General features: G+C 41.4%; 1 protein-coding gene across 2 annotated transcripts in view; it reads right to left on the reverse strand.

The window, feature by feature from the left end:
* The window catches only part of LOC6043742 (hemicentin-1), a 521,196-nt gene that overhangs the window by 14,941 nt on the left and 490,844 nt on the right, over positions 1 to 15,411 (reverse strand). The window contains exons 5-7 of one of the 2 annotated variants that reach the window (XM_038257478.1): positions 1,429 to 3,585; positions 961 to 1,359; positions 517 to 546 (exon numbers count right to left, since the gene is read on the reverse strand). In XM_038257478.1, the coding sequence (XP_038113406.1) occupies positions 545 to 546; positions 961 to 1,359; positions 1,429 to 3,585 (2,558 nt within the window). In that variant the 3' untranslated portion in view covers positions 517 to 544. The remainder of the gene's footprint in view (positions 1 to 516; positions 547 to 960; positions 1,360 to 1,428; positions 3,586 to 15,411) is intronic. The other variant, XM_038257477.1, reaches the window with a different exon arrangement.

Raw genomic sequence — 15,411 nt, forward strand, 5'->3', positions numbered from 1 at the left:
TATTCCATAACGATAGTCTTGAGAAGAGAAATGATCATTTTGGGTTGCTTCGATCAAGCAGCTCACTCAGCGATTGTTGAGAGCAAGAGAGCGGAGAGTAAGCGCGTGAGATGTTTCTTATTGTTTACAAACATTGATCGTAAAAAGTGATGGTGAACAATGGAAATTGATCCCGCGCTCTTCGGATTATCAGTACCACGTCCTTACATTATTGGACATTTTGTCAAGATGTTGAACTCCAAAAATTTGTGTTGATTTGCGAGATATTTTTTCTTCGATTCGAGAGCATTATACTCTCAGTTTGATGGTGACAGCTCTCAAATCAAATTGGGATCACTATACTCTTAAAGTTCTGTTGTGTTTATTTAGTAAAATTAGATTTTTCACACAACTGAGTGCGCCTCTGTCTGGTTTCTGGTTTAGTTTCGTTCGGTTTGCGGGGTCTGCGGAACTCTTCTGGGTCTACACAACAAGCGGGATTTCGGTTTGGTTTTTTTTCTTCTCTGTACTATTTACCTGCTGGAACTGTTAGAGCGCTTGCTAGTCCTGAACACAACAACGTTTGAAGCGCGGCAAGGTGGGGTTGGAATGGGGTGGGAAATATAAATAATTGATTCAATATCACACACGTTACGAGAATGTTACGAGAGTTATTGGCATGTGGTTACTTCCTCAGGCGATTAGTTTTTGTACGTCGATGGGCGGGTTGATACGGGAAAATAGGGAACCGGGAGGCGCGGGAGTATGAGTCAATATTGGATGGATGGTTTTAAACTAGTCTATAGCAAAAAAAATCTCTAAATGATGTTGAAAAACTGTTATCTAAACATCTACTCGAAATCAACCAAAGAGGAGGTTAAAAGTTAGACCGCAGGCTATAATTTGCTCTCTCTTAGAGTTACAGAAATGAAAACTCTTCAATCTAATTCATTAACCGAGAAAAAGTGGAGGGAAACTTACATTCTTGGCCGACGACGGTGTGGTTCGGCACCTGGAGACTCGTCCCGGTGTGGTACCCGTACCCGTTCTGCGTCGCGTAGACCGACGTCTTCTGATCTTCCAGCGCCAGCGCCAAATCCATCGAGTGCTCCAGCGCCTTGTTGTCCAGCCCCGTCGTGGTCGGATAGTACGGCGGAGGGGCCTGACTCTGCTGGCTGGCCACGATCGACGGTCGCACCGAGTCCATCTCGTAGTCCTTGGCCGTGGTGGAGCTCGTCTTTTTCGACTTGTGGTTCTTCTTGCAGCGGCAGAACATGAGGAGCAGGCCCACGAAGAGGGCGAACACCACGCACGACACGACGATCGCGATCAGCGTGGGCGTCGCGATGAAGGCCGAATCGTGGACGTAGGCGGGACCGACTGTAGGGAGAAATAGGGAGGAAATGTTAGTCATTATTGTCGGATAACCTAAAAAGGGGAAACACTTACTTTCCGCATCGACATACTCGCCGCAGTGCTCGTGGTTCGACTTCAGGCACAGCTTAACCCGAACCCTTGGAGGGATCTCCTCCTCGAGTGCCATCGGCAGATCGTCGTCTCCTCCGAGCGATCGCGCACTGCTTCTCCGCGCAGAAATCATATTATCGAGCACCTCTTCCTTGTACGTGGGTCTGCTTCCGGACACCGCAAGGGGGATCGTTTGCACGACCTGCCAGGTTGAGATCGGGGTGTCGTGGTAGCCGATGGATTCGACGATCGCGATCAGCGAGAGGCAGGTCGCGGCCACGTTGACGCCGAGTTGGCGCGTTTCCGGATCGAAGCCCACGTGCAGTGGGGTGGGGACTTTGCTGACTTTGGTTGTGGTGGCGATTTCGTTCGAGGGTTCGGAGTTGCCTTTCGCGTTGAAGGCTTTCACCTTGAAGACGTAGCTTTGGTGCTGGTCGAGCGGGGTCACGCTGCACGGGACGTCCCGCTGGCAGTCGAACTCCATCCACTCGGAGCTGACCTGCTGGATGACTCCGCAGTCGCCGTTCATCTGATCGTGGTGGGGGATGGCTACCTTGCGGTAGGACACGTAGAACTTGGTGTTGCTGATGCCTCCGTCGAAGCCGGGATCCCAGACCAGAGAGACGTAGTTGGAGCCGACGTCGGCGGCGTGCAGGTTGGTTGGTTTTTCCGGGGGTCCTTTCGGCTGGAGTCGGATCGGAGCGCGGATGGTTTCGATGGAGTTGCCCACTCGGCAGGTGTAATCACCGTAGTCCTGATGTTTGAGGTTGTTGATCCGCAGGATGCTGGTGTAGATGTCGTTGTTGTCGGTGGTTGTGTTGATTTCGTAGTGTCCGTCCGAGGACATGGTGAGGGCGGCCGTGTTAGTGCCAAAGTGCCACTGGAACTCGGGTTTCGGGTAGGCTTGCACGCGGCAGATAACCTCAGCGGTTTCCTTGATCTCGTACGCTACCTTGTTGTACTGGTGCAGCACGATCGGGCCGTGCTCGATGCGGAGGTGCATGCTGGCGTTGGCCGAGCTGACTTCGTTCTCGAAGAGGCACGTGTAGACGCCGCGATCACTTGGGAGGAGTTGGGACTTGTGGGGTCGTGCCTTACCCTGGAAAATCAGGGAGCTCTGGACGGTGACCATTCCACTTAGACCGTCGTTGTTACCCGTACTGATCCGGTACATGTTCGCATCGGTGGTGATGTCTCGACCATCTTTCAGCCATCGAACCGTAGGTCTTGGCTTGCCCTTGGCGTGACAACTCGCGGAGAAGTCGGTGTCACCGATCCGTTTCGTCATGTGCTGCTGCATCTTCCCGATGAACTGTGGCGGTTGGTGAACTTCAAGCTTGATCGTGGCCATTGGACCGTGTCCGAGTTCATTCACCGCGTGACAGTGATAGCTGCCTTCGCTGCCGAGGTGCGCCCGTGGGATCACATACTGGGGACCTTGGGCGAGGATCGTGTTGGAGGACACCTCACCGATCGCGTCCTTGAACCACCGGAACTGCGGTACGGGCCAACCCGGCGGGTTCGCCGAGCAGGTCAGCGTCACTCCATTCCCAACGTGGACCACCGGTTTGTTCGGGTTGATGTACGCCTGACCGGGACGGTGTCGTACGAGCAGCGCAACCGTGGAGTTCCCGATGCGTTCAACCATCTTTCCGCCGTAAGGCTTGATCATGTTCACCGCTCGGCAGATGTACGTGCCGGCATGTTCCGCTTTGACGTCTCTCAGCTGTAAGATGTCCCCAGCGTACCGAAAGTCCGGCGAGCCCTCCTTGAACCACTCGATCGAGATCGGCGCCGGGTTGGACGTGACGTTACACCGAATCGTAACCGTTTCGCGCTCTTCGGCCTCCCACGTCTTGGACTCAATCACCACGACTGGAGCGTACAGCACGTCCACCGTGATGACCTCCTCACCTACCTTGCCCAGCCCGTTGTCGGCGGAGCAGCCGTAATCGCCGGCGTCCTGTATCGACACCCGCTGGATGGCGTGCGTCCGCGAGGAGCTGATGTACCGCCCGTTGCGGGTCCACCGCACGTTCGGGACGTTCGGCTTGGCGTCCACCGTGCACTCCAGCTTGGCAGTCGTGTCACGCTCGACGCGCAGCGGATTTTCCGGACCGATTTTCACCCTTGGGTAATCTGCAACGGAAGAAGAAGAAAGAGTTACATTAGTGTGCGCTGTGTGTGGGAAGAGTTGCTACGTTTTTATCGCTGTTAAATGAGTCCGATTTGTAGCGACACGTTTTTCGAGGAAGAGCTCCGTACAATGCGAAAAGTTTCAACAAGTCACTCCGGGCGCAGCTTTGTGCGGTGTGGCTTTTGGGAGTTTCCCCAGCTTGCGTTCTGGAGAGGGTGGGAGGTTGTCCTGAATGGGAAACAATTTTTATAATGTTGTGTGTAGTTCGCAGAAGGAAGTCGCAGCAGTAAAATCTTTTCCGCAAATGGTGCCGTTCTCAGAGAGGGGAGTCTGAGGAGGGCAAAACTTTCACTCCATGCTTAGTCCTTGGTCCTTTCTTTTTTTCGTCGACGGACGACCGTTGGTTGTCTTCCCGATCGAGTTGGCTTACTCGTAGGAAGGGAGCTCAGTTGCATCGTTAAGAATTTCTTGCTGAAGCATCTTTAGCGGCTTTTGGGTGGTTTTTGGAGGTGGTGGGAGTTTGAACGTGTAGTTACTGGAAGGTCAAGCCCTACACTTTGGGAGGAAAGGATGCTTCGAGAGTCGACTTTCAAATTGGATGCTGTTAAGGAGAAGAGAGGGTGGGAAGTTCGTAGTAAAAGTACCGGTAAAAAGTTACGACTTGTTGTGGGTTTTGTGTGCAGTAAAGTTGTTGGGTCGTTCGGGAGAGATGCTCTACTTTCACTTGAGACGTACCATTAATCGCCGGAATGTCTTAGTCTTTGGAAGTTATCGATTGACTTTTTGGAAGTGGAACTGGGTTGGTGCGAAATACGAGACGAGTTGATGAGTTTGAAAAGTTGTTAGCTTTTGAAGCATTTTAAAAGTTTTTGAGTTGATTGATTTTGTGCAAAATTGAAATCATGAAAATTTAAATAAAACTTTTGGCTAAACAATCCATCCACATCTCATCGATATTTTACAACTTTCTACCTCTGCCACAAAATTCATGCTTCAATTTGTCGACTCTCCAATTCTCGATAATTTATTTAGGGCGTGCTTGCACTCCTAAACGATAGTTTATTTTAGCCGCCATTTTGCCACCCTGCTGTATTAGAAATTGATTAATGCAACGGCAAAACTGTACGACGCAACAACAAACAGAACGCGTTTCTTCCCGTGCAGATGACGTTAATGGATGTGTCGGTTTTTCCCGGGCGTTGCTGTGCACTAATTGTGTCCCTATTCACCCCCACCCCACCCCCAGCTCAAACAGAGCCGTGAAAGTTACACAGTGTTGCAAAATTGAGAAAAATGTCGTGATTATCTTCAAGTGAGTGAAAACTCACTGATCATCGTCAATCGTGAGCAATGAATAACTGTCATCTCACAGAAGAGAGCGAGAGAGACGAAGAGAGCAACGTAAGAACGAGAGAAATCGTGAGCATGATTATTCACGGAAATTCTCGCTCGTGATCTTGGTTGTTCATGATGCTCATTTCAATTTTTTAAATGTTTGTCGCCCAGTGTACTTGTTCACCCGGTTGTTTGCACTCTCAATCGTTCTCAGTAAGTTCTCTCCGGGCCGTGATGCCACCACCACGCTGCTTTAATTTATTCCCACGCCAGAGTTCGATGAGTTTTCCCAACTCCATCAGGATCACACCCCCGTCCCACCCTCGAATCGCAAAAGTTTGAATAAATAATTTCCCGTGCGACCACAATTGTTTGCATTTGTGGCAAGTGTGTGCTAGCTATGTATCGTCGTCCTTGTTGTTTCTACGAACTTATCGGTGCAAATCGCGCCGCGAAACCGAAAAACCGGAAGTGCGTGCTCGCGGTGGATGTTTACCGGAATCACTTAGAGAAAAGAGAGGTAGGGATGGGGGTGGATCTATTGGCTTTCCAGCGTTCGGTGCAGTGCATTTCATTAGCGATTTTATCCGCCGAGGACGACGACGACGAGCAGAACTTACACAATCGCGATTCTATCGACTGCAATGCGGTCCAACTTTTAATTGAATTCAATTGAGAAGAGGGAGGGGGAGTTCTGGTTGTTGTCAGAGAAGTGTAATCAAATGCTGTGAGGTTTTTCAATCAATTTGAATTGTCACATAGCTTATGGTGTTGTTGTTACCAGGTGAGTGTTGGACTAACAAAGTTTCAACAAGCGAAATCTTCAAGTTTTTAAGAACATTAAGGATACACAGCAACCAAGGAAGTTGTTGTCTTCTTATTCCAAAATTGTCAGACTTACGGACCCAATTCTGCAATGATCTGATTTTAAAAATTAACAAACTTTGTTCAACATTGTTTTGTTGACAGTACTTTAGAGGATGAATCAAAAATTTTATCGATATTTCCCCTAGTTTTGTAGATACTAAAAAATCTGTAACAAAAACTTTGATTCAAAAGCTCTGCTTGATGTGTACCGTTAAAATTATTTTCCAGAAAGCAATCAAAGACATTGAAATCGTATCACAACTTTTGAAGGGATGGGCGATAAAAGAGCGAAAGACATTAGGTCGAATGGACAAAAGGTCGAAAGGACAAAAGGTCGAATGAATAAAAGGTTGAATGCACAAAAGGTTGAAAGTTTTATGGCAATCAAATCCGTATTTTTCTATTATTTCCCACATTTTCCATTATGAGCAGTTCTTTGCAATAAATAGCACAACTTTCATGTTTTTTTAAAGAGTGTTTCGATTCTATAAAAAATATTGTTGGCAAAAAACCTCTCGTCTCTCACTTGGACGTGCTTTTTGGGTATCCAATGTTCTTCGTCATTCTGGAAATCCTTGGAACAATTACCGTGCACTTTTATCAAGAATAATTGTGAGTTATACCTTTTTTTCAAAGGATGAAATCATGAAAAGTCTAGCATCTAAAATATACTCTTGATCCATTCTTGATGGATGTTATATTTTTGTTAATATTTCCATTCTTCAATTCTTCCATAAAAGCTCGATTTCCCACTTCAAAATTTTTAGTTAAATTAAATTCTTTTTTTAAACAACCTTCTCTTCCTTGCTAATTTTTTTTTTGTGGGTTGATTACAATTGATGACAATTGAAGACAAATGATGACAAATGAAGACAAATGAAGACAAATTAAGACAAATTAAGACAAATTATGACAAATTAAGACAAATTAAGACAAATTAAGACAAATTAAGACAAATTAAGACAAATGAAGACAAATTAAGACAAATTAAGACAAATTAAGACAAATTAAGACAAAATAAGACAAATTAAGACAAATTAAGACAAATTAAGACAAATTAATACAAATCAAGACAAATGAAGACAAATTATAACAAATTAAGACAAATTAAGACAAATCTAGGGGTTGGACAGAGTAAAAATGTTAACCATTCGTCAATATATTGACGTTGTTATTGATCTATTGGTCAATATATTGACGAAAAACTTTTCGACCTGCATTTGGACACCTTGGTTTGACAGATGACAGACAAAAACAACAACCGCATTTTGACAACAGATTTTTTTTGCGTTTTCGAGCAGTCTGTGGCAACATTCTAAAATCATTGGAAAATAGACTTGTTTATTCCAAAGTTGAGTAAACTCCGGCCATCGGAAGGAAGAGAGAGCTCGTATCGCATCGTACAATCTGCCGGGTTTAACGTAGTTAAAACGGGAGAATGTTTCAGAGCAGCAAGCAAAAAAAGCACCTCCAGTACAGCTTGCGAAGGAGGAGGCAGGATTTTAACGGGTTTCTCGGTCGGCAGAATTTCTCAGGTTCTTTTCAACATTGTGGGAAGGATAAGAAAGCGCTCTGCTCTTGACCATAACAATTAGTATGGCTATAATTTCTCCTATTGGGTGGTGAAAAAAGAAGGACACCCATGTCCGGTCCGTTGTCCTTAACCATAACCATTCAAGCTCAACTTTCTTCTCTTCCGCGTTTGTGCTCTCAATTGTAGAACCCGGCGTTTCTCAGACGCATATCGTGGTCGAACTTGACGTGCCGGAACACGCGCAGCTGACGGCCAGAATGCACTGGCTGCAGAACGGTCCGCACAGGGCCACGCAAGAGAACGTCCACAGTAGGAGAAAGGTCCATAGCAGACAAATTAAGACAAATTATAACAAATTAAGACAAATTAAGACAAATTAAGACAAATTAAGACAAATTAAGACAAATTAAGACAAATTAAGACAAATTAAGACAAATCAAGACAAATTAAGACAAATTAAGACAAATTAAGACAAATTAAGACAAATTAAGACAAAATAAGACAAATCAAGACAAAATAAGACAAATTAAGACAAATTAAGACAAATTAATACAAATTAAGACAAATTAAGACAAATTAAGACAAATTATAACAAATTAAGACAAACTAAGACAAATTAAAACAAATTTAGAAAAACTTTGACAAATCAGGTCATATTAAGAAAATTAAGACAAATTTAGACTAATTTAGACAAATTTAGATAATTCAAGACAAATTTAGAAAAAAATAGACAAATCAGGTCATATTAAGAAAATTAAGACAAATTTAGACTAATTTAGACAAATTTAGACAATTTTAGACAAATTAAGACAAATTAAGACAAATTAAGACAAATTAAGACAAATTAAGACAAATTAAGGCAAATTAAGACAAATTAAGACAAATTCAGACAAATTCAGACAAATTAAGACAAATTAAGACAAATCAAGACAGTATGAAGAATTGTTGCTAGCAATGCAATAAGTTAATTCTACTGCCACATATCCACCAAAACGACGTAAACGCCACGGGGTTATAAGATTTAATGAAGTTTTTTTTCAAAATCTTTGTTACCTTATAATATTTGGAAAGTACTAAATAAGGCTTCGGGATCGTTTTAAGGCTCATTTTATCAAAATGCTATTTTTCCTAGATCAGTAGTGTCAATACCAATGACAGGCACCTATTATAAAGTATGAGTTAACATTTGGTTATTACATTCTAATACATTCTAATCTGATGTATCTAAGTGATAACAGTTCAATTGTTAGCAAATAAACATGTTGTTTCATGCATCGTTCCTCTTGTCCCAACGGGTTGTTCATCTTGCCCCACTAGTTGAGTAGAACGTACGGAAAATTAAAAATTTTAAAATCCAGTTTTTACTTTAAAATCCGGATTAATAAAAAACTTGTTCTATCAAAGTCTTAGGCAAGATCAGAAAAAAGATGTTATGGAAAAATAAGACAGATTTTTTAACGTTTTTAGCGGGTTATAACGAGCATTTCCTTAGCTTGTTACACTTGCCCCACTTTCCCCTAATGGAAGACAAACGAAGACAAACAATGACAAACAATGACAAATTATGACAAATTGAAGAAAAATTCACATTTGAAGTCAAATGAAAGTAGGTAATTAAAGACATTTGAAGACAACTGAAATTTTAAAACATTTGCTGACATTCGCTGACAAGCTTAAACTTTTGATTTGACGGGATATCTTCGGGAAACTTCTGAAACCAACAAGCAAGTCGCAACAAGTCCAGTAACAACAGACAAGATAAAATGTATTATTCAACCTGCCGGGAGATGTTCCGACGATGTTGTTCCGGAAACGATTCTTCACCCATCTGCGGACTGCCCCCCATCGTACAAAGTCGGAAGTAAAGCTCAAAAAATCTCGCTGGGCGTCCAGCGTTTATTTCTGGCGGTGAAGGACTTTCCAGAACGGCGGCAACGTTGGTACAAAACTTCTTCAAGGAAGCTTTCGCAAACAAGCAATTACGTAGTCTGAATAATGTAATGAAGAAATTAAGGATAATCTTGTGTTTGGCGCTTGCGGGTGTGCACAGGGATGAAGCGGAGAAAAAATCGTCCATGTATGACCAACAAGAAAGGAAGCTCCCGGGGTACAAGTGCTCTTTTCTGGTTGAAGTTGAATTGCTCTTTTCTGACTGTGCTGTGTACTTTGTTGAAGGGGGCGAGCAGAAGAAAAAAACACAGAATGTTAATTCTTTCCCTGCCGGCCGCCGGGGTGGCAATCAAATGCTGTAGTCGGCGAAAAGTTATTCCAGTGGATCACGGACCAAACCCGGTGGAATAAGTGGCCGGGTTTGTTGTTGTGCTGGTCACGTGTTTTGGAAAGTCTTGAGTATTTCGTGCAATTAGGGCACCGGGTTTTGTTGGGAGGGAGTGGTCAGTGTCTTGCATTCAAGAAAAACTTGCATGCAAGCTTGATTTTGACAGCTCAAGCCGTTAAACGGCTCAAGGAACATATGGAAAATGAAACGTTGTCGTTAATTGTGACAGTTCAACAACGTTGAGCCAGTAAGCAGGAGGATCTGCTCTAATTAACCCTTCATGGGATTCCGGGAACGGTCCCAAACATCCAGTAACTCCAGAATGGACACGTTGTAGTGCCCATTACCATCACTCTTCCAACTAATCCAGCATTATTATCCTCGACGAATGTCAAATGTCACTGGCGGGTGTATGATAGCACCACCACCACTGCCGTCGGTCCCAGAAGTGGTGCAACCCGTTGACAAACTGCGTCAAAACCGCGTCTGCTGCCGTCCTCAAGCCATCTGTCGGCGGCAGTAGTGCAACAACTAGAGGGCGAGGACGTCCCACAAATCGTTACAGCTTCGCCTCATTTAAATGTCACCCAATTATCTTAAACGACCAGCACGCGCGCCCGACATTCCGGGGACACGAACGTCAACTCGGAGCCAGCATCCAAGAAGACAAGACTCCGAAGGAGTAAGGGAGAAGGTCGGTCGCAACACGTCGCTCACAGCATGCGATAATGCGACGCACGGGAAATGAAGAGCTTGATGAATTGCTACATTCACTCACGGGGGTTGTCCCGGGTGCCCTCCCCTCTCCGTCGGAACCCGTGACAGCCGTGATGACGACCGCACTTTGCTACGGTCGCGCGCGCTCGTTCCCTCTCTAGCTTGTTAGACTGATTGCATGCAGCTCATGCATCCGCTGCACAAGACGCGGTGAAAGGTTGCAGATTCGCTTTCTCGTAGCGCAGCGCTCAAACTTTGGGGTCGAGAAGGGTAGTTGCTGGCATAAATCTTAAACCACTCTTATCCATCAAGAGGTGCTGGGAACGGCGGCACGGTGGAGATTAGGGCTGCAGATAGTGCAGATTGCACGTGTTATGGCGAATGCAATCAGATGCATTTCAACGAGGCCATCAGTTTGCGGAGCTTTCTTTTGCTTTAATTTTTGATTCGATTTTCGCCACTGGTTGTCAGCTGTGGTTTGAGCGCTTGTTACGGCGATAGACCCACTGGTCTTTACACTACGGAGTCTTTGAATGGCCCAGGACTTTCAAATATATTAGCAAAGAAGTCTATCATACATACTGAAGCTAAGCTACTCACACTAAACATGAACTATCACTAGAACAAGTAGGATAGAGTGTTTGTTTACATCCAAAGTTTAAAAAACAGATGTTTTTATTTGAAGTGCAAGGAAAATATAACTAAGGCCGATGCATTTTTTTTTCAAAGTTTTTTGTCCCTCGGCTCTGGCCGTGGGGGAAGAAGAGGAGGGGATGGGTGGTTTGGGTTCAAAAAAGTATAAAAATTGAATTAACAAGCCATATTCTCAACATTTTAATAAAAACAAAGTTTTTTAAAAAGCATTTTTCACTACTTTAGTTGTTTTGCATTCATTAGTTTTTAAAACATGTAAGATAAAAAAAACGTTACTTAATCCACCATTAGGTGGTTGGTGCCTTCCTCACATTTAAAGTGTAATGCTAGGTAATATCTGAGATCCGGCCTCCACAAAGTTCATAAATAGCACTTAAGTGCTAATAACTTTTGATAGGGTTGTCAGATCTTCAATCTATTGAACTCGTTGAAAAGGTCTTTTGATTACCTACCCAACGACAGGTCGCATGATAGATCTGGACAACGATTTTGTCAAAATATATGAGATCCGGCCTAAAAAAAGTTCATAAATAACACTTAAGTGCTTATAACTTTTGAAAGGGTAGTCAGATCTTTAATCTTTTGAACTCTTTGAAAAGGTCTTTCGAATACGTTTCTAAAAATGTAGGGTAGAGTAGTCATCAATGAGACACGGGGAACAATGATTAAATGGTTCTCACAAGCCGTAGTTTCAACCAATCAGGCTCATATTTGGGGGAAAGGTGTATCTACTGGATACACGTCTGCTATAATAGTGGCTTTGGTTATGGACGCTCCCTTGAAAAGTTATTCATAAATGTTTGATTCTGGGGTGTAAAAATAAATTATGAACAAAAAATACTTTTTCGCTCGTAGGCTGCCATTTACACCAAAACTAATATTTCTTCAAATTTCTTTCGACGTTCCATAGGGATTGAGTTGGGCTACAATGTCCTTTCATTAGGTTTGGCCAAAATTTAGAATATACCCAGTATACAGGACTGTCTCATTGTTCCCCACTCATTGCAGCTCATGGGTAACAATGAGACACTTTGATTTTTCTTCATAAAAAATTTCAAAATCCATGTAAATCTTTCCAAACATGAAGTGAAAGTGATTTTTGGCATATTTATAGAGTTTTAACTTCATTTAACCAAACGAACAAAGTTATTTGGTATAAATATATGAACTTTACAAAATTTAAATACTTTTTAGTATAACTTTTGTTAATTAAAGTTTCATGTTGGCAAAATTGCTTTAAAATGTTCAAGGCAAGTCACCTGTAATGTAACAATACAAAAACATGATGTTTTACTAGAAAAGTATTGATTTTCGTAGAGTGTCTCATTGTTCCCCAGCTGTCTCATTGTTCCTGCCAAGTGCGTCTACAATGAGACAGTTGAATAACTCTGGCTGTAGATGTCGGATCGATCTCATATTTTGGTCAATGTTAGAACACACTAAAAGAAAGAAAATGCAACAAAAAGCTCATTAAAACATGCTGATGAAAAAATTAGAAAAATCGTTGAAAGTTGAAAACCAAAAGTGTCTCATTGATGACTACCCTACCCTACATGACTAGTTTTCTTACAAAAACCACCCTTTTTATAATCTTCCGGACTTTTGTTAAAATCGTTTTTTAGCATAACTTTTGAAGTACTTAACTAAACTTTATAATTTTCAATAGCGACTTATGGGACCCTAAGACGGATCGAATGAGACCAAAACGGTCCAAAGCGGGTCAGCCAGTGCCGAGATAACTCAGTGCAAATTTTTTTGATCAACATCCCACCACACACAGACATTTGCTCAAAATTTGATTCTGAGTCGATGTGTATACATGAAGGTGGGTCTAGGAGGTTAAATTAAGAATTTCGTTTTTTGAGTGATTTTAAAGGAAGGCAAAAATAAAAATTTTGTCAAAAAAACTTTTTGCTGTATTTTTTTCATAGCTTTTTTTTATTAGGTCCTTTTTGGTGCTGCGACCAGGTTATGACCGAGGAACGATAATACAACATGCAATAAAAAGAAGATGATCATTTGCTGTAATTTTCATAAGTATTTTTTTTAATAATCTTAAACATGTTAAAACATTTCCGAATGTAGGGGAAAGAATTTTTATTTGATTTGGGCTGATCGCACTTCAAATTCTTTTGAAATGTTTGAGGTAAATTTCAAGTGAAATATTTTAGATTTTAACCTCTTTTAAATCTCTTTTAAAAAAATACTGTCTCCGATTTCCTTAACTCTGGTGCAAATGATACCTTTGTTAGTCCTCAAAACATACAAAAAAACGAAAATTATAAAAAAAAGAGTTTTGGGAATTTTACTATTAGTGATAAAAAGCCAAAAGAAAGAAAAAAATCATTTAGTACAAAAGTATTAACCTATAACGTTGCCGAAAACATCAAATCGATCAGATAACAATGATGCAAAATGCTTCTTTTGACATAGGGGATTCATGGACAAAGTTTCATAGAAATCATAAAAATAAAAATAAAACTAATTTCAGCTCAAAAGGGCATAAAAATAAAATAAGTGAAATTTAAATTTCAATCCCGATTTTCAAAATATTGAAGTATCTCAAAATGCTTTGTACATTATTAATTATTACAGTTATGGTACCAAAGAAAATGGACAAAATAATAATAAATTTAAATAATCTAACCTTACTTGACAATGAATTTATAAAAATAGTGTATTTGCAGAAATTTTATGTTTTTTTATCTTTTGCGTTTGCAAAGAGTCAAAAAGTACGATATTTCATTTAAATACAAAAATAAACTTCAAACGATGTTGTAAACAAAAAAGTTTGTAAATTAAATAAATATATAAATAAAAACTTTTAAGAAAATTAGTAATGGCATTAACAAGTTTCATATTTCTTACATAGTTGCCTTTCTCCCAAGCAGGAATACCGTAGAAAATCCGTAGATTACCTATTTTAATATGGATTTGACTTCCAGGAGACCTGCCATCACTGCTCCCAAGACTTGGTTGCCAGATTTCTTTCTTTATGGCCTATCGAATAGGTAATTCAAAACACTACTCTAAGGATGTATTTATCGTATTTATGGATTGCAAATTTATCAAAAAAGTCGTAAAAAATTGCCTAAATTCAAAACATTTAATAAATTTTCAGCGCATCCTTTTTCACACGACAGGGTTGTCAGATTTCATCATTTATTCTTGATTTATTCCACTTTGGATAAAATATTCTCTACTTCCTCTAACGGATTGCATACAAGGTTTTGTATAATAATTTTATCAAAGCATTTAATATTGTAAGGTATTATGAATTTCTGTTAATATGCCAGAGTTGCCAGAAGTTTGTACTTTAACGAGCTCATGCATCAGTGCAAAATCAGATTCTTTATTTTCATAATGCTGTTAAATTGCAATTTTCCCTCGAAACGATTATAAAATCATTCGTTTTCGCGTACTACCTATTTGAAATATTCATCTGTGCGCAATTTAATTTAATCCAATACTTGGTTTCGTTTATAACCCCACATTTTTTCCTCCACACTTTACACATTTTGTAAAAAAAAGCAAACACCGATTGCAAGTGCGCACCGAAATAATCGAAAAGTAATCAATTTTTTACCATGTTCCTCACTCGAAATAGTAAAACCAATCTATTTCAATTACCTATAAAAATATCCCGCCAAACTGAGCTGCACTTGTCGAAGCAGGCGAACATTGCAACTAGAGTGTGTGTGTGTAGTTGTTTGTTTTCGTCCGGGTTTATGATTACTGTATTTCGATTTTTTATGCTTCTGAGGAAAATAGAAAATAAAAACTAGCCGCGTAGGTAGTGTGGTAAATGGATTAAACCTAGATTTCAGAGGAAAAACACAAAACCGGATGAAGGTATAAACACACGTGTGGAATGGCGGGTTTGGGAGGTGCAGCGATGTTAGAGTTGCATTATTACGGCAACTCAGTTTGTGAACAGGGTTGAATTTCGGTTGAGTTCTTGGCTCTAATGCTTGTTTCAGTCACAGGGTCAATCTAAGGTTATGTTGCATTATCAGTCACAGGGTGACTTGCATGGTGAGCTTGTTGCAGTATTCAAGGCTAATTATGCAGTCACAGGCTAAGTTACAAGTTCAGTCACAGGGGTTAAGTGACTAATTGTTACTGAATTTAAAGTGATGACGAAAGTTCAGTCACAGGGTGAGTTAAAAGCTGAGACACAAGTTCAGTCGCAGGGCAAGACACCATTTTAGTCGCTAGGTCTGTTGCAAGTTCGGTCAAATTGTGACTGAGCTTTAAGTTGCATCGCAAGATCAGTCACAGGTTCACTCAGTCATTTCTAGTAAACCTGTCTTCCTACTAGGTGATTCACTCAAATTTTCTTCATATTTTTTCCCCAGCAGACTTGCAACATCACTGCCGGCGTGTGCATCTGGATAATTTGATTGCATTTATTTACATTCGGAAAACCGCAGTGCCGTTGTT

The sequence above is a fragment of the Culex quinquefasciatus genome, chromosome 2 (assembly GCF_015732765.1).
Source record: "Culex quinquefasciatus strain JHB chromosome 2, VPISU_Cqui_1.0_pri_paternal, whole genome shotgun sequence".
Classification (NCBI taxonomy): domain Eukaryota; kingdom Metazoa; phylum Arthropoda; class Insecta; order Diptera; family Culicidae; genus Culex; species Culex quinquefasciatus.